The 19,523-nt window shown below is 38.6% G+C and overlaps 2 protein-coding genes across 6 annotated transcripts in view; one reads left to right on the top strand and one right to left on the bottom strand.

The window, feature by feature from the left end:
* Positions 1-132: 132 nt before the first annotated feature.
* On the bottom strand, positions 133-14,300 carry nup58 (nucleoporin 58). Of its 5 annotated transcripts, none has more exons than XM_014008478.1 (14): positions 13,883-14,300; positions 13,385-13,539; positions 13,218-13,250; positions 12,849-13,118; positions 12,601-12,766; positions 11,752-11,817; positions 11,477-11,651; positions 11,307-11,386; positions 9,697-9,815; positions 6,995-7,077; positions 6,594-6,795; positions 1,493-1,567; positions 839-934; positions 133-693 (listed from the first exon to the last, which is right to left on the bottom strand). In XM_014008478.1, the coding sequence occupies exons 1-14, from the start codon at positions 13,960-13,962 to the stop codon at positions 521-523; spliced, it is 1,773 nt and encodes a 590-aa protein (XP_013863932.1). In that variant the 5' UTR covers positions 13,963-14,300; the 3' UTR covers positions 133-520. The 5 variants fall into 5 exon arrangements, with proteins under 5 accessions (XP_013863932.1, XP_013863934.1, XP_013863933.1 ...); XM_014008482.1 differs by lacking the exon at positions 839-934 and adding an exon at positions 1,212-1,276 and having other exon boundaries at positions 669-693; positions 13,883-14,299; XM_014008480.1 differs by lacking the exon at positions 839-934 and having other exon boundaries at positions 13,883-14,299.
* Positions 14,301-14,790: 490 nt separating this feature from the next.
* Positions 14,791-19,523, top strand: part of mtmr6 (myotubularin related protein 6) — a gene marked incomplete in the record, with an annotated part of 21,204 nt that continues 16,471 nt past the window's right edge. Inside the window, 2 exon segments of the mRNA XM_014008476.1 lie at positions 14,791-14,976; positions 18,811-18,942. Coding sequence (XP_013863930.1) covers positions 14,953-14,976; positions 18,811-18,942 — 156 coding nt within the window.

Below are 19,523 nucleotides of genomic sequence, written 5' to 3'. Positions count from 1 at the left end.
CAGATTTTCTCACATCGAGTCAGTTTTAAATGGTCAGCTCGGCTCCAGCGTCACAAACCAGTGAGATACCACCTGAACTAAGACTTGATAAGAAGTCTTCATCTTATAGGACACTTCCATTTCCTGTTCACGTCAAAGTAACTGAGCATAAACAACAAGTCTAGCTGCATTACTAAAATCCAATGTAAAAAAAAAAAACTGAATAAATGTTTAATGTAGACTTCTGACATAAACATAACGCATAATGATCAATAGCATTTTTTCCCCCTAAGTTGAGTTTGCATAAAAAATGAAAATAATTTCAAATAGTCAACATAGTTATTTTGTTTCATCATAGATCCAACCTCAGCTCTGGCATCTTTTTTTTTTTTAAACTCACACTTATTGTTCTGTGTTTGGGTGATAAATCATTTTAACACTTCTTCTAAGCTCTTTTGCAAAGCCTGGCCTTACTTGCTACAAGCGCCTAGCCGGTCAGCTGCTGTGTCCCACCTTTCCTGTCTTTCCCCCACCCCCATTTCTATCTCTTGCCCCTTTTATTACCAGCAGGGGGCTTCTTCAGCTGGAGAAGAGGTGCTCCGGTAGCAAAGCCAGCCGTCGGTTGGTTGGACACACCAAAGGTCAGGCCTGCGGACTGGTTGATGCCGGGGTTGCTAAAGTTAAAGCCAGAGCTGCTGCTGCTGCCGCCGAAACCTAGAGAAGAAAAGCAAAATGAAAAGTTAAACCGATGAAAAAAAAAAAGTTTTTAGAGATAAATGCAGGGTAAGCAGACTGAGCACAGATGTGATATTAATGTTGCTCAACAATCTTGCTTAAAGATATATGTAGCTGTTAGTACCTGCGCTTAAACTGCCTCCTGTGGGCTTACTGGTGGAGAAGCCGAAAGAAGAACCCCCCGTGCCCACCCCAACAAATCCTGGCCCACCACCAAAACCTGTGCAAGAGAGCGACACGGAAGTCAGACTGAGCTACAGACTGCACKGAGAACACGGGGGAGCAGGGGTTCAGGGGGGGGCGCGCAGGCAGGCACGAGCAAGCAAAAACACCGAAAAACCGGAATGTATACAGCTTTAGCTTCGAATGAGAAATCAGAGCAAAGCAAAAGGCCGAAAGGGAGGAAAGAGGCAAAAGCACCACCAAAGAAACACACCGACACTGTGCGCTCAAACCACCTGCTGCCGACCCAAATTGAATTTGTGACCAACTCGTACAGGTTTCAGCCAAATTCCTCCTCTCCAAGTTGATTTATGTCATCCAGGACTTTGGTGTGAGTGCACTTTACCACGCGTATGAAAGAATGGAAAGAGAATACGGCGCCATTCATCTTCACACTCATTTACAAGCAATCTACGGTTACACAAGCTAACAACCCTAAAAAAAAAAGCTGCCCGAGATTTTAAATAAAAGCAAACTATGCAAGGAAAATATTTTTAAAAAATGGTTATTAAAAAAATAAATAAAGAATAACCATGACAAGAGGCAGAGGCAGTACCTCCCAGGGTAGAAGTGCCCAAGCTAYTGCCTGCAAAGGGGTTTCCAAACCCTGCCCCCAAGGGCGCCTGGGTCCCTAAGGCACAAAGAAAGCACGTTTTACTATTGTTTTTCCACATCTATCTCAATAAAATACTTCAAAATGTTTATTTTTTATATAAAAATGAATTCTGTCATTTAATGTATACATTGCATTTTACATTAACACCAAAATGTAGCAGCATGAAGACTATTTTAAATATTTTAACATTAGCTACCTTTAAATAGGGAACACATTATACACCAGCTGTTTACAGCATAGGTACTTCAAAAGTTTTAAAAATAGATTTTAAGCCATCAGCTATTAGGCTGATTACAATTGGAGGAATTTTTGCTAGTTCTTTCACTCAGAAACTTGTCTATTTTTATTCTCATCTATGCAGTTCTTTATATAATCTGATCAGATTTGGGAAAAGTCTAATTACTCATTCATATTCGGTCGAAAGAAATCAGGACAAATGTTTCTTTGTTTAAAAACTGATTTATTGTCAACTTATTTGCACTTACATAAAACACAAAGAACAGATTTGGCTGTAATTGGCTAAACTGCTACTGCATTCGACAAGTTTCCAAATGTTCAAGCTTTCTGAGAATGAATTAGCAAAGCCTCCCCATCTAAGCTCTTCAAACAAATKCACGTACCTGTATTGTATATAGCTTCAAAAGGCACACCATAATATATATATTTATATATAAATGTACTGCATCAACAGGCTTTGAATATATACAGTAAAACACACTGTGAAAGCACTCAAAATTTCAGAAATGAAAAAAAAGGGGGGGATTAGTAATTATGATTATGTTTCAGTGTAACTTTGTCATACAAAAAAGAAACACTATATAAAACAGAAGCTTGTCTAAACAACTTTCACCAGTGTATTAGTTATATTGACAGCTACTGTATTGGTGGTGGAAGGTATTTTATAAAAATCGACCAATGTTTACAGGGTCTAACTTTTGTCGGATCAGGCGTGACTTAACTGAGCTTAGTGGCAAGCATCCTGGGATTCTTTAGACTCAATATCACATTGCTTGTGCCAAAATTTATCAAAAAAAAAAAAAAAAGCCAAACACAAAAACTCATGTAAAAAGGCAACAAAATACAAAGAACAATAAAAACAGGTTCAAAAATAAGGGTCAACATTCAAAACAGTCTGTTACAGCCAATCGCATTTTTGAGTTTTGTTGCAAACATGAACAAAAGGAATTACCTGAACACCACATGTGAATCGTGACTCTTATATTAACCCAGTGACTTAAGAAATGTGGACACATTTGTGCCCATTGTAAAAATGATAACAATAAAAGTCACATTTATTCCTTCACTTTGTAAAAAAACAGAGGTATATGGGATTGCTCCTACTGTTCTGGTGGCATTCAAGAATAATACAGCATTTACATACCACTAGTACATAGAATAATAATACGTTGTAAGGCTGACCGACCAATGCACTTTTAAGTGTTACTGTGCCCAGTGTGACTGCAGAAATGTGGAAGACAATGTTAGAGGTCAAAGAAAACTGAACAAAAAGGTGAAAATTCTAGACAAGAGATTTGTTAGATTCCTGTCTGACCCAAAACTAAGTGGAAATCCTAAAAAATGACTAGTGTTTTTAACAAAGGAATGAGATGTCCATAGCAGAGGGATTTTTTCTTCATATAGAGTAATTTCAGTCTTAGAGAATGAACTAAGCTGGGCCCACCAATAACCACAAAAACCAACAGCAATACTAACACTTTTCTGTTCATAAGCTTAGAGAAATCACTATTTTAATCACTAATCTGAGTGTTATCTCTATAAGAAACAGTCTGTCCTCGCATTCCAAAACAGTTTGGATTCCTCCCACAAGGCCTGYTCCATTTGGCACCAATGGATCCAACATGTGGACCAGTATGATCAACAAAACCTGTCTTCTTCAAAACTATTACGAAATTGTTCAACAGACTCAGAATCAGATCAGCACAAGATTTTCCACAAAAAAATTAAAATTAAAATTTAAATGTATCCTAGTCCACTGAGAGTACTATATCATTTAAAAAACTACATAAAATTATAACTTGTGAAGAGCACTTTTATTCTACAGTCACTAAAAGGAACTGAGTGTAAAACAAACTGTCACTGTCATACCAACAGTAGCCCTTAGGAGAAATAGCTTTCATGAAGTAACAGTGGCATGGCCTTGTTGCGAGAGGACCAAAACACTGAGATGGAGGTCAAAACTTTGTTCACATTCAATGATGCACAGTACTGTGCAAAAGCTTTTAACCACCAMCAACTTTTCTTTTTACTTTGTTTTTGAAAAGACAAACTTTAGGTGGTCTTTTAAAATGGTATTGATCAATGGCTTTCTTTCTTTCTTTGTTGGATTTCGCTTTTCACTCATTTTCYGTCAAATCCATGTACCAGAACGAGACAGTGTAGAGCGGTTAGGACAAAGTGTCAGGCCTAAAACACCATCTTGCAGCATTTGTAAATGATGTCTTGGAGAAACAGAGGAAAAATGTCTAGCAAAGACCAGAGAAGATCTGAAAGTTGCATCATCCTTCAGTTGATCATCTACTCCCASTGGTACCCAAACTTTTGTATGCTAGTACAAATCTTTTGTTGATCTGTTTGAGATCAGGCTTGTGATARACTTGCAACTTGTCCAGGCTGTACCCCATYTCTGTAACAGTGAACCCCTACGACCCAGAAAAGAATGGATGCCACATAACGGATAGATGTTTGAGAACATCTCAGGACATCCAAATTAGCATTTTTTGGCCTTGAATCCAACTTTGGGAACATCAGGTCGTTTGTGTCACATGCTTTCGGACAATTTTTTATGAACCACCTTATTCATCCTAAACGTTAAACTGTTGTTTGTCAAACTGCTAACTTAAGTAAAATTATGGATTTAACTAAAGAAATGGAAACAAGTTGTGCGCCAAGATAGTAGAAGAGGGACTAAAGATTGAATTTAAACTGTTTTTCAGTAAGTTGTATGTTAATGTGTTGAAGAAACACTGGTTCATTCCTTGAGTTTGAGTCTTTTTACAGTTAAATCACTCATCGATCAGATTTAAGTGGATTAACAAAGAAAAAAAAATCTGAAAATGGTCAGATTGAAAATGAGTGAAAAGCAGCCAAAATCCACCAAAAAAACTTTGAAAGCCCAAAGAACTACTGATTGTGACGTATTAAAGAGTACAAGAAAGTCTRGATTCTTGGAAGTAAACTAAAAATAAGAGGACTTGAAGACTTTTTCACAGTACTATACTTATAAATACACCCCCCCACCCCCAAAAAAAAAAAATTAAGTTCAGCTGTATGATCACAACATTACTTCACCACATAGCTTCAATTAGATCTGCAATATGTGATCAGGTTCTTCAAGTTTAAACACGATTTCTATTTTTCAGTCCTGAGTCTTTTGGCACATTTCATTTTCTGTCTAGAGAAGTTCAAACAATGCCAGGTCAACTAACCACTGGAGAAGTGTCAGCCAGCTGCCCGTTTAGTGTTTTATCTGCTTTAACACTGGCAATAATACTCCAATTAATTGTTTCAGGCCAGCAAATGGTCAAGCACAATTAAAATAAATAAGTAAATAAATACATCTTGTGATTGTGCGTAGTCAATCAATGAAGTGTGTCACTTTTTAAAGACTATAACAATAATGATGGCATTCCTGCTAAATTGTATAAATGATTTCACACAGAATAAAAGTTGCCATGAGTTAAAAWTAGTTTGTTAAAACTGCAACTGGATGGCAAATACAGCCACAATTAAAACAAATGAGCAAAAATAATCATACTGAATTGGTTTGATAAGAAAAAAATTGAATTTAACAACAAATCTATCTGAAGCAGGCACTTTTACCACACAAGTTAATCATACCTTTAGCTGTAGTTACACGACTTACTTGTGAAGTGTTTTTATGTGTTAATAATGACAAAGTAATGGATCCTTTGGCACTAAATACAATAAATCGAATGATTATACAAAAACTGTCATGTGTCCAGCTTTATGAGCAAAGATGAAAGCTTTTTCACAGATTTTCCCTAACCAAAAGCCACACTCACTGTAAGATTTAATTTGATAACAGTCTGAGCACATTTAAAGAAATCTTTGTGAAAAGCAGCAGAAACATGTAAATAAAACTAGGTTTGATTTGAGTTTGTCAAGTTACAGCTGTTAAACTTCACCTTTACAATCCTGTCCAGTTCAAATATTGCTTTAAAACATTTCAATTAAGATTTTACGTCTTAAGTCTGAGAATGAAAAGAGAGAGATTAACCAGATAGACCAATTACCAAAGCACAAACAACCCCCCAAAAATATCCACTGCCAGGTTTTAATCCATTTAAAACTGTAATAAATCTGAATTTTTAATTAACATATTAAAAAGTCGGGCTTTGTTAATAAGAAAATTTTGAATAAAACTGCAATTATTTGCCTTTCAAACAAGCAATTTTAGCAAACATTACACTTTGAGTCCAGTTGTTTTCCAGCTCAAATTCAAGTTGATTTAATTATTTACAACAATTATTAAGAGCGAGGTTTCTCTAAATCGTGTTTTGACCTTGAACAAGCTGTGTGCTTCAAATATTGGTAAATACAAAGTTCTGGTTTTGAATATGAAGTAAGCTCATTTGAACTCTGACAGACTTGAATGTCCAACCAAGAAAAAAATACATTCTGGTAAGTTTGTCTTAGATACCATCCTCCCTCCCCAATTACATGAAAAACCTACAGTTTGGAAAAATATTTGTACTGATCAGAGTATGTTTGATAACTACATCTAAATCACAGCAAACGTCTTTGAACTCCAACGCCACCAAGTGATAACATTCAAAACAGAAAGCATAGAAAACCTACCGCCATATACATGTTTTGAATAATCCTGTCTGGCACTCTTTCAGCATTTTTGCTACCAAAATGCCACACAGTTAAAACAATCATTCTGTCCTTTTCACAACATCGTTTGAAATAAAACTCTCCTTTTCCTTATTTAGTATCATGAATAGGGCCAGGAGGAGGAGGAGGAAGAGAACTTTCTAGAACTTGAAGGCAGTCAGACCTGGAGTTGGCTGCTGTTGTTGCGTCAACGTGGCTGCCATTGCAACAGCTGCTGCGTTGGGTACGCTGGAGAACGGGGCGGGCCCGGTCGTGACCCGCGGCGCGCTCTGCCACTTCCTGTCAGACGCCCGTTTGGACTCGAAGATGTCTGTGGAGTCTTCCAGGAAGGCTCGGCGGTAGGAAAGGTACTGGTGCTTCAAAATCTGTTGTGGAAGTCATTAGAAAGATGCAGAGGAGGACATGAAGGACAAAGGAAAGACAATTGAAAAATCACTGATTAAGCATGAAAATCTGGGGAAAAGTACATTTTGTAAAATAAAACAAAGTCCATGAAATGCTTCTTGTCCAGGACTTGATTAAAATATCATTTTTAAACAATGCATGAAGTGGAAAAAAACTGACCTTTACATTCTCATGAACAGATTGAAGCTGAGCAGCCTGTGCAACAAATGTCTGGTATAATTTCTGCATGGCTAGAGTGAGATCTGGAAAATAAAAACACACAGTCGGTTAGAATGTTTGAAATGCATTAAAAAACTGAAGCTAAAAGAAAAAAAGGACTTATTAGAAAAAATAGCCACTAAAACAAATAAATCTCACTATTTTTAAACTCAATGGGCCTCATGCAAGAACCGTTCGTACGCACAGATTTGTTCTTAAGTTGTGCGTACGAGTGATTTAGGAGAATTTGTAACATTCACCAATGTTTTCGTATTCTAAGATTTTTTTCAGATACGAACAAAATTCACGAGTGGTCCAGACCTGTCGTATATTTTACGAGCAGTCAGTCTGCTGTTATCCAGATGGATTTTCTTCACTAATAACTTTATATTTCGTTAGTTTGAAGATATTTTGAGTTGAAAATAAATTACACTCCATAACTATGTTGACAATAGGCTATTCTGCTTGAATTAGAGTTATAATTTTAAATGTAATAATTTAGACTAACAATATAAATTGTCCGTTCGTCCGTTTTCTGCCGCTTATCCAGGATCGGGTGCGGGGCCAGAGCAGAGAGACCCCGCTCTCCCCAGCGACACCTTCCAGCTCATCCTGGGGGACTCCGAGACGTTCCCAGGCCAGAGGGGATACATAATCCCTCCAGTGAGTCCTGGGTTTTCTCCACAGTGCCAGACATATTTTGAAAACATTTTAAAATGCTTATTTCGAACCCGCATCTGAGACCACCTGCGACCGCGCGGGGGGTGGGGTACGGCGCGCAGCGCTGTGTTTTCTGAATAAATGAAAATGATTTAACACAGTTGTTTATACTTTTAGCAGCTCTTTTTATTCCACAGCTGACCTGCTAAAAATGACAGATTTTCTTTTCTGGATCTCTGACAGACGGACTTCAATCTCTGAACTCGTAAAAAGTTTTTTAATTATCGCGGTCATTTTCATGAATGGACACTTCCTTGTATGTGGGGCAGGAAACATAGCCTTATATGGTGTTTTTGGGGTGGTAATTATGCTAATCTCCTCTCGCGTACACGAGCAGCTGGAATTTACGCAGCTCATTTACACACTTTTCCTGAAGATAGAAGAGTTTGTTGAATCTGACGTGACATGTTCGTACTAACCCTTCGTACGAACAAAAGTAAGAGAAATTTAGGATAAGGATACGAACATGTTCTTGCATGAAGCTCATTGTCATTTTTAGCTGCACCGTATTGCAATCATTAGTTTTCATGTTAAGCTAAAATATACAGATTAGGGCTGGGTATCACGGCCATCTCTAGATCGATTCGATTTCGATTCATAAGGTTCTGAATCCATTAACAGGGTTCCTACAGCTCAAGGCAAGTAAAATTTAAGACTTTTAAAGACTTAATTAATGTCATTTGAAATGAAATTTAAGACCGACTTCACAATGCACACAAATGAAAAAAACCCAGTTAGCAACAATTTTAGCCAAACATTTATTTTTAAACAAAACGAACTGTAAGAGGCATTCGTTCAATTATTTAAAAAACAAATAAACGTTATCAATTATTGTAATATTTGAGATGAACTAGTCATCCTATGTGCAACGTGTTAACATTTTTAAGACCTTTGAAAGATTGATTTAAGATCTTTTAAGGTTAATTAAGGCCTTATTTTTGGATTGATAAATTCAATGCCTTTTAAAACTTTAAGAATTCACAGGAACCCTGATTAATCACGATYCGATCTGCTCTACTCTTAAATAATAAAAATGGTTCAATTGTGTTGTAAAATACAATATCACTCTTTTTTCTCCGCACCATAAGAACAAACCTTTATATTAAACAGTTTAATCTTGAAAGAAATCTGTCCAAAGCTTAAAAGATTTTGAGGTAAAAAGGAATTACAGGTGACAGTGCTGTTGGAGGAATTCATTTTTAAGAAATTATTAATTTTCTTAATAAGAAGTGATGTAATAAGGTTGCAGGAGAAGAGGTGGTCTAATATAAATATACTTCTGCCCACTCTGAGTGAACGAAAACTGTATATTTGTAATGTTTGTTAGCTTCTGTTATGTTCAGTATAACTTATTAAAACTTATACCTTATTAAAACAAATGATACATTTCACGTCGTTAAGACGTTTCTTAAAGTTTAAAAATAATATTGGTAACAAAGCTAAACAATTTTATTAGAATATTGTCTTAAACATGCTGTGGAGAATACTTTCAGTCAGAAGTTTACATACAGTTTGGTTTGAGCGCCTAACGAGCTGCTCGTCAGAGCTTCGTTTTCTCTACCATGTAGAAGCACAAATCTTTGCAAACCAAAGTCCCCATGGTCTCTGTTAGCTTTAAGTTCTGCTGAGAATCGGCTGATAACGTTAGTGATTCCTTAGTTTCTTTTGTTTTGCTCCAGACAACTTGTTATTGAAAGCTAATGTTATCACTGAACGTCAACTGGATGTAAACATACGGCAAGCCAGGAAAGACAAAATATAGAACTGCGTTTCAGACGTGCGCACATAAGACGCCATGGGGAAGAATTGATCTCATGCCTGGTGAACCGATTTCCCCAAATTTAAATGAAATCGATCCAAGATCGATTAAATAGATTTTTTTTTACCCAGCCCAAACACAGATTAATTAGAAATGTGGTCAAATCTGACAAACACACGCTTACCCTGAGGGGTGATGTGTGAGCYGCTGCTCTGCGTCGTCAAGTGATTCTCCAGCTCTTCTATCTGCTGCCTGTACTGCTGCAGCTGCACCTCGAATTGATCCACCAAGCTGCGAAAATAACTAATCAGACAAACACAAAAGAATAAAACCTGTTATTCCAAATTAAATATCAGCTGAAAGTTGGAGGACGACAAAAACAGCCTGTGGCTTCATGACAAAAAATTTTATTGTATTTAATAGTCTATGGCTCCAGATAAAAAAAAAAAAAAAAAAAAAAAAAGAGGCCAAGAAATATGGCATTATTTAAAAAGTAGGGATGCACAATATATCGGCATTAAAATCGGTATTGGCTGATATTGGTCATTTTTAGATTATCGTTATCGGCCCGATTTATAAAACGAAGCTGATATTAATGTCCCATATTGATTTTCCATTCTTTAGCTTTGCGTTTTTGTTTTGGTAGGCAAAGTGTTTGGTCGAGTGGTATCTGTTTGATGGTGATAGTGATACTGACGCTGCGCAGCCAGGAATAACTGAAGTAGAGAGCCATGTCAGAGGTCCGGTCGTTTATTTACGATATCAAAAAAAGATCCAGGTGTGTTTGTGTGTATATGTATAATATAAATTGTGTGTTTGTTTAAAGAGAAACTTACCCCAAAATTAACTTTTTTTTAGCTGATAAACTGTCTAGAATGTGTCTAAAATGTTATATAGTACTGTTTCTGTGCTAATTTTGATGCTTTTGTGCGTATTTGTTCAAATCTGTAAYATTTGGTCTAAAAACGTSTTTTTGCTGCTCATATGGGTAGAGCAGTGGTACTGCAGGCTAATTTGCATATTGGTTAACGGCTCTCCACGGTGACGTGTCTTCTCCACGGTTTCGTCACAGCGGCTGTGTTCTGGTATAAAAGCCTCTCTCTAAGACACGCCCCTGCAGCAGTCAGAGGGTGGAACAGTTAGCAAGCTTAGCATGATTGTCTGTTGACCTTCAGCCTCAGGTGGGGAGAGCTGACTGCTGCGTTGCTCTCTCTTCACACACACACACACACACACACAGCGGGAGGGGAGGAGGGAAAAAAGGCAGAAAGACAGTGGAGCAGCTGCAGCCCTAATGGACCGAACTTCAGTCAACCAAGACCAAACACTTTTATTCCTGATTTAAACTAGCATCTTGTGAGCAGCTGCCGCTGTATGCTTTTTATTTTTTTATGTCAGGCTGTCGCGGAGCGCTCCACTCCTCTGTCCGAGACTGGTGCAGTGTGAGGCGGACAGCTCAGCTGAGGCTGTTACGTTCTCTCGTCCTGGCCACACCTCCGCTCTCTAACCCACCCTCCCCTACCCACACCCCCTCCACTACCCACTTTGATGCATTTTTCAAATTTCGCCTTGGGGTGGAGTTATCTTTTCACGGGGGGGGGTTACACTTCAATATTTGTAAATATCGTTTATCAGCCACAACACCAATAACAATATCGGATATCGGCTGAAATTTTCACATCGGTGCATCCCCATTAAAAAAATAAAATAAAAATACTGACAGACCAGCTTCAAAGCAGTTTTTCATAGTTGCTTTTGATTTGCTAAAACTGTTGGACATTAACTCAAGCTTACTCTGATGGAGCTGTGTTTTCATGCTGAAGTCCAGGAGGGGTCTTCTGAGTGCGCAGAGCAATGTCAGCATTTTTCAGCTCCTTAAAAACAATGAAAAATAATATTCACCTCAACCTAAATATTAGACAGCATGTGTTGACTTTACAACATGCATTATTTCACTTTTGTACCTGCGCAGTCTCGAACTTCAGCTTGTCTATGGCCAGAGCCTGGCGCTGCAGAGCGCTGGCGCACACAGACAGGAGCTGCTTGAGGCTTTTGATGTCATCTTGGACTTTTGAAATTGCCTTTGATGACATCCTGCTGATGTCCTCCTGAACCTGCTTCTGCTCTTTTACAAATTTTCTGCAAAAAAAAAAAAAAACAAAGCAAGAAGCTAAATAATAGAAAGTTCTTTGCAGTTGACATTAACAAGTGTAGTAACAAATGTGCATCAAACACTTACTGAAAGTTTTCAACATCTTGGCAAATGCATGGGGGCAAGTTCTCATCTTTTAAAGCTTTACTGTCCCTGAAAGAGGGAGAAAGAATATTACTTTTACAGCACCAGCATGAAAAGAAAGATTACAGATAATAGATTGTAAAGGATGCAGAGCACAGAGTGAGATGGAGGAGGGTGACTTGCTGTGGCAACCCTTGAAAATGGAACAGCCAAAAGAAGTGGAAGATGAGAAACCACAAAGTGCACATTGCAGCTCTTAATGCTCAATTCAGATTTTTATTTTAAATGATTTTTTTTCCTTCAACATTCACATTAAATTTTAAATGCGACTTCCATCAGACTCCACTGGGAACTCTCCACAGCCCACATGCGCGGACGATGACGTGAAGTTGCAATGAACACGTCGTTTAGAAAATAAATACGGATGCTACTTGTTAGCATGTCGATTCTGAAGCTGTTGTGCAAACAGAGCCGATTAAAGCTATATGTTCCTGTCGATTCTGAGTTATCCAGGACATAAAAAAAGGCAAAGCAACTGGACTTCTGTTCTGTAGCTGAAGACGTGTGGAGTTACAAGATTTAAACTGCACAACTCGAGGTTAGCATCATTTTTACATGGAACAATCTGCTCACCCCATCTCACAGATGTTAAAGTATATATATATATATATATATATATATAATCTTGCTCTAATTATTACTATTATATTATATATATTAAATAAATACATTTTCAGATTTGTCATATTCAGACTGTCATGAAAAAAATCTGATATGGGTCGCATTGGGTAACAAAATCAGGTTTGGCATTTTGACAAATACTTATGGTTAATTTATGTTAGCAGAACGTACTGTGCATTGGTTCCGGATGATGTGGCGCTCTTGTTCTCAGAGGAGGTGCTGAAGTCGACGCCACCCAGACCGATGCTTGGAGCAGGAGCAGCCGACGCTGCTGTGGAGGTAGCCAATAGAGACCCCAAGGTTAACCCAACTCCTCCAAGAGTTGGCTGACCCAAACCTGCAAACGACAAGTAAACACAAAAGTTTGAACACTATACCAACACTGTGCAAAACTGAGAAATGAATATTAGCATCCTAACCTGTGGTTCCAGTGCTGGAAAAACAACTTAAGCCCAGTGACGGCACCGTTGAGGCTGCTGTGGAGATGGCTGTGCCGCCAAGGCCGAGGGTGAAACCCGGGGCTGCAGGCTGCTGTGGGGCTGTAGAGGTCAAGACGGAGCCAAATGTTAAGCCTGACCCTGCAGTAGAGGAGCTGGTACCGGTGGTGAGGGAGAAGGGGGTCGCTGAGGCAGTCGGCTTGTTGAAACTTAAACTAAAGCCAGTGGCAGCAGATGTAACAGCTGGGGCACCTGAAACAAATTGGATTGGAAGAAAAGGGGGGAATACTTTAATTAAAATGTTTCACATTAATACATATTAGCTCAAATGCATTAGAAACAGAAACACACCTAACGTAAGGCCAGTAGTGGGTGCAGAAGCAGCTGAAAGAGAAAAACATCCCAACATAAAAGTAAATACATGTTCAACAACAAGCTGATCATTTTAACACATTTTTTTATACATATCACAATGACAGCTCGTGGTATTTTTCTACGTGTGTGTGTTTTTATATTACTTGAAGTAATTGTATTAAAAGAAAGTCCTCCCGCAGGTTTTTGAGCGAAAAGACTGCTTCCTAGACCAATAGAGCTGGTGGTGGAAACTGGGGCAGCAGCTGCTGATCCAAGAGGAGTTCCAAAAGAAAAGCCACCGGTACTGGGAGCAGGAGCACTGCAGACAGAAAAGACAGTAACTTCAGCCACAATTATATTTCTCTTAATGTCACCAAAGACATAATATATTACAGAATATTGTAAAAGGCATGGTAGAAGAAAACTAATTACATTATAATCAGAATCAAAACCTTCAGTTTCAAAATTAATATCAAATTTATGGTTCTTCTCTAAATAAGGCCATCAGCAAATAATCAGTACTTTTACAAATTCACATTTATTCACACAAATATTCTGACAGATTTTCAACTGCTTCATCCAAGTTAAGCAGCAAACCGTAACTCACTTTTTTAACATTAGGCTATGCTAACGTTAGCCAAGTCGGCTAAAACAAGTACTACCTTGTTGCGGTTCCGAATGCGAATCCACCACCCGTGTTGGTGGAACCTAGAGTCCCCGAACCAAAGTTAAAACCAGACATTTTTCGCACAGGAGGTTCACGTCCACAATCGACAGGCTCTTTTAGACTTCAAAAGCGAAAGAAAAGCATAAACGAACTCGACGCAACATCGCACGTCAGCTAGCCTTCACGCTCGCGTGTGGGCCAAATCCGCGGTCTTTCCTTTGCTCAGAACATACTTGGACGGAAATGTGTTCGTTTTCAGATGAGTGCAGAACTATTCGACTTCAGTTTTACGAAGATTTAAAAATAATTCAATCGTTTCTCTAAGTCCAAACATCCCAATTAACGCACTTTCAGCATGGTACGACTTTTCCTATTACCCGCCTGCTATGTTATGTGCAGTGCATTTTGGGTAAACGTTTTATGAACTACATTTCCCCGCTAGCTTTGCGTCAATTGACGCTTTACGGACTCAGCATGTCTACTTCTGGTATTGCTTTCAAAATAAAACGAGTCACTAAGCTTGAACTCAGAAATCATAGTGAACCATTCCAAGTCCCTTAAAGTTTTGGATTTTTATGTCACTTTTTGTGAAAATTTTATATATTTTTGTACCTAAAACAGTACAACTTCAATAAGAATAGCTTTATTATGAAATATAGTCAAATCAAAAGACAAAGTAGACTTAGACATTTCACTTCCAAACCATTACAAACGTCTGCTACTACAAAAGACGGCTAAATATAGTGGTATGAATATATAATAACTATTTCATTAAGTGATTCTTGTTTAAACACTGTCTTTTTCTTATATCCAATAAAGTTTTATTGAAAAAAACCCAGTTCTTTTATTTTGAAAACTTCTTGTAGGATGTAACGTGATGGCAGTTAACTTTATGCAAACGAAGGAGTGAGATGATTGACAATAAACTCATATCTTACCACTGGGGCAAAAAAAGCAAAGGGGCAATTTCTGCAGTTGTGATCATTTTAATAAATGATACGGTTATCCCCAGACGGCGTCCTGTGAGTTGTTGCGGTCGCTGACGGCTGTTTTCAAGCCAGAGAAATGGAACATATCCGAACGCCGAAGGTTAGCTAACATTTCTTCTTGCTACATTTGTTTTTGCAAACGGATAGGGTGCATTCGGCAACTCGGCCCTGGTTATTTTTTTTAAGTATTTTTTTGTTGAGTTTTAACGGTGTTACGCTTTATTGTGTTACTATTTGCCTGAATGAGAAGTAATCGATCTAGTATCGTGATGGTTAGCAGGTGTCACCAGCTGCCTAAAACTGTCAGCCGTGACGAGCATCAATGAGCGGTTTTATTTCGCTAAAGTAAACAGATATAAAAAGGCTTTCACTCAACTCCTACTGCGTTCACGCCCTGATTATCCATTATGTTACATTACGCTGCCAAACCACTCAATGAATTCCTAATAGAAAGCCATAAGGAGAAATCAAGCTTCATATGAATCAATGAGACATGGGCCTATCAAACACAGAGCTATACCAGAAGTGATCTGAAGTCAGTGTGAAGATTATATTTACAGCTTTATAACTGGGTCAGTTACCACAGTGGGTTTATTTTTCCTGGCTTTTTAATCTCTTCCATGGCTCAGATTATATGCCAGCTCTTAAAATGCAAAGTACTGCAGTACAGTTTTGCTCCTGACTGGGCTGTCCTGCTAAGAAGACTTTTTTGTGATTTGTTCCCGCCCCCTATTAAAGTAAATTGCAACCTAATTCTCTTACTGTATGACTTGGATGACATTTCACCAGACAAATGTAAAAATCCCTCTCATAAAGACAAGGAGCACTTATTCAGGTGTGGATCTTGGGACATGTTTCATCATGTCCAGCTGCAGTGTGGCACATTTTTGTTGATCTTGAGAACAATAATAGTTTGAAAACTCTTGAGTAATTTGGAGTGTGTGATTAACTGCAGACTGGGTGTGTATCCTCTAACTAGTCCTCCTTTTAGAATATTGCAAAACAAGAAAATTAACATATTTTACTGATAATGATGGAGACATGGCAGATCCTCCCAAAAAAGTTGTGGATTATTTGAGAAGGACAAATATGCACGAACCATTTCCCAGTAAAGAGATTTATACAGTGGGGAGAACAAGTATTTGATACACTGTTGATTTTTCAGGTTTTCCCACTTGCAAAGCTTGTAGAAGACTGTAATTTTTTATCATAGGTACTCTTCAACTGTGAGTGATGGAATCTAAAACAAAAATCCAGAAAAATACAATGTATGATTTTTAAATAATTAATTTCCATTTTACTGTGTGAAATAAGTATTTGATCATCTATCAACCAGTAAGAATTTTGGCTCTCACAGACATGTTAGTTCTTCTTTAAGAAGCCCTCCTGTTCTCCACTCATTACCTGTATTAACTGCACCTGTTTGAACTCGTTACCTGTATAAAAGACACCTGTCCACACACTCAGTCAATCAGACTCCAGCATCTCCACAATGCCCAAGACCAGAGAGCTGTGTAAGGACATCAGGGATAAAATTGTAGACCTGCACAAGGCTGGGATGGGCTACAGACAATAGGCAAGCAGCTTGGTGAGAAGGCAACAACAGTTGGTGCAATTATTAGAAAATGGAAGAAATACAAAATAACGGAAAATCTCCCTCGGTCTGGGGCGCCATGCAAGATCTCACCTAGTGGAGCATCATTGATCTTGAGGAAGGTGAGGAATGAGCCCAGAACTACACGGCAGGACCTGGTCAATGACCTGAATAGAGCTGGGACCACAGTCTCAACGAAAACAATCAGTAACACTCTACGCCGTCAAGGATTAAAATCCTRCAGTGCACGCAAGGTGCCCTTCCTCAAGCCAACGCATGTCAAAGCCCGTCTGATGTTTGCAAATGACCATCTGAATGATCCAGAGGAGGAATGGGAGAAGGTCATGTGGTCTGATGAGACAAAAATATAACTTTTTGGTTTAAACTCCACTCGTCATGTTTGGAGGAAGAAGAATGATGAGTACAACCCCAAGAACACCATCCCAACCGTGAAGCATGGCGGTGGAAACATCATTCTTTGGGGATGCTTTTCTGCAAAGGGGACAGGACGACTGCACCATATTGTGGGAAGGATGGATGGGGCCATGTATCGTGAGATTTTGGCCAACAACCTCCTTCCCTCAGTAAGAGCAGTGAAGATGGGTCRTGGCTGGGTCTTCCAGCWTGATAACGACCCAAAACACACAGCCAGAGCAACTAAAGAGTGGCTCCGTAGGAAACATCTTAAGGTCCTGGAGAGGCCTAGCCAGTCTCCAGACCTGAATCCAATAGAAAATCTTTGGAGGGAGCTTAAAGTCCGTGTGGCCCAGCGACAGCCCCAAAACCTGAAGGCTCTGGAGGAGATCTGTATGGAGGAATGGGCCAAAATCCCTGCTGCAGTGTGTGCAAAYCTGRTCAAGAACTACAGGAAACGTCTGATCTCTGTAATTGCAAACAAAGGTTTCTGTACCAAATATTAAGTTTCATTTTTCTGGTGTATCAAATACTTATTTGAGAGACCACATCACACCTGTTTTAGCCTCTCTGCACTGGCTCCCTGTGACTTTGAGGAGTCATTTTAAAATTTTAGTTTTAACTTTCAGAGCACTTCATGGTCAGGCCTCCAAATACATACTGGACCTTCTGAARCCTCTCTGTCCATCCAGGACTTTGAGGTCTTCTAATCAAATGCTGCTGATGGTCCCTGGAACCCATTATAAAACCCGTGGAGACAAAGCTTTTCAGGTGGTGGCCCCGAGGCTCTGGAACGCTCTCCCTCTGTCCCTTCACTGTTCAGATTATTGACTCTCTTAAGAAACATCTTAAGGCATTTTTATTCAGACAGGTTTTAGTGAAGTGCTTTTTATTGTGTTTTAATTGTTGTTTTTATATCTGTGATCTGTTTTATTGTTTTTAATTATTTTTTGCTTTCTGTGAAGCACTTTGTGATGTTTGTGTCTGTGAAAGGTGCTATAGAAATAAAGTTTACTTACTTACTTACTTATTTCACACAATAAAATGGAAATGAATTATTAAAAAATCATACATTGTATTTTTCTGGATTTTTGTTTTAGATTCCATCACTCACAGTTGAAGAGTACCTACGATAAAAATTAGTCATCTACAAGCTTTGCAAGTGGGAAAACCTGAAAAATCAACAGTGTATCAAATACTTGTTCTCCCCACTGTAAATGATTTTGCTCAGTGATCAGACTCCAGAGTGGCGAAGAAGTTCCTTTCTGAATTTACCTCTTTTACTTGCTTGCTGTTTTTACTTACAACACAGACTTCCTTTATGTTTAAGAGGCCTGTGACGAAACAGGGATCCTCAAGTTGCTGGGAGACAGGCTCAAGTCATTGCATCATATCAGAGAACGACACCAGAACAGCAGGAAGGAAGAGGATGTCTGAGTCAACAAGGGCAGAGTTGGTGGTGTGGTGAATCATGATATAAAACCAAGAATCGCACAGCAATTTAAGCTACAATCATGATTTCCGTTTTGTGCATCTGCATTGTTCTGCAACAAAAGCTTAGAATCCAAGGATATGACCTGTTTTAATTTAAACTTTATATTTTCATTAATATTTTAGGTAAGGAGTTAGAGCGATGGACAAGATGCAGTAATCTTTATTTCTTGATTTTTTTTTGGTCAGACTTTTTTTTCTCCTTGTTGTAAAATCTGCTTGAATAAACTGCAACATTTGTGTGAAAATGAGGGACATTAATGTCTCTGATCTTCAGATAGAGTCCACTGTAACTAGTAGGAAAGGCCCGGTGGTCAATGTCTAGTTCCTGGTTTTTGTAATCATTTGTTTACACACAAATAATGAGGCAGACTTTACAGCGTGTGAATCACTGATTATTATTTTTTACCTCAACTTTACGGTTTGTCTGCGCAGGTGGAGCAGGTGCGGCTGCAGGATCGCTTCAGCAACAAATCCACGAACGGCACGCTGTACCTCACAGCTACGCATCTCATTTTTGTGGAAAGCAACTCCAACAACTCAACTTCTGCTGGGCAGGAGGTTTGGGTGAGTGGGGGACATTTAGCACCAACGTACAAATGTTGACTGGGGACGAATGAGCATCATTTTATAGTGGCAGTTGCTGGTTTACTGAAATTAAAACACACACATTGATGTTTATGTGACAACAACCGTATTCATGCATACTGATTACCTTTCATAGCAAAGCATTAATAATGCATCGTGTAACTCAGGGATTGATTGGTCTGTTGGTTCTTGTTCTAATTAGACCAGCTGTCAAAAACCAGCCTTTTTTATCAAATGAAACTATAATCAAGGATAACACACACACATATGGAACAGCAGTCTGCAAACTTTACAAGCAAAAAAGCAATGAGCAAAAATGTATTCAGAACCACAATATTTGTATCTTTAAATCTGTGAGACTGCTCTGTGTGTCCATATCCCTTCAAAACGGGGGGAAAATCCATGCAATTTGCATAAAATCCGTACAACTCGACATGTATGATTAAGGGTGTATTCAGACCAGGAAAGTCCTTTGGTCCAATTGTTTGGTCCGGACCAAAAATGGACTTTATTTTTTTCGTTTGGTGCGGTTTGTATTCACATTGTGCTTTTTTGCAAAC

This window comes from Austrofundulus limnaeus, unplaced genomic scaffold (genome assembly GCF_001266775.1).
Source record: "Austrofundulus limnaeus strain Quisiro unplaced genomic scaffold, Austrofundulus_limnaeus-1.0 Scaffold50, whole genome shotgun sequence".
NCBI classification, from domain to species: Eukaryota; Metazoa; Chordata; class Actinopteri; order Cyprinodontiformes; family Rivulidae; genus Austrofundulus; species Austrofundulus limnaeus.
The sequence above is the reverse complement of the archived record's forward strand: the minus strand, read 5'-3'. Positions and strand labels throughout refer to the sequence as shown.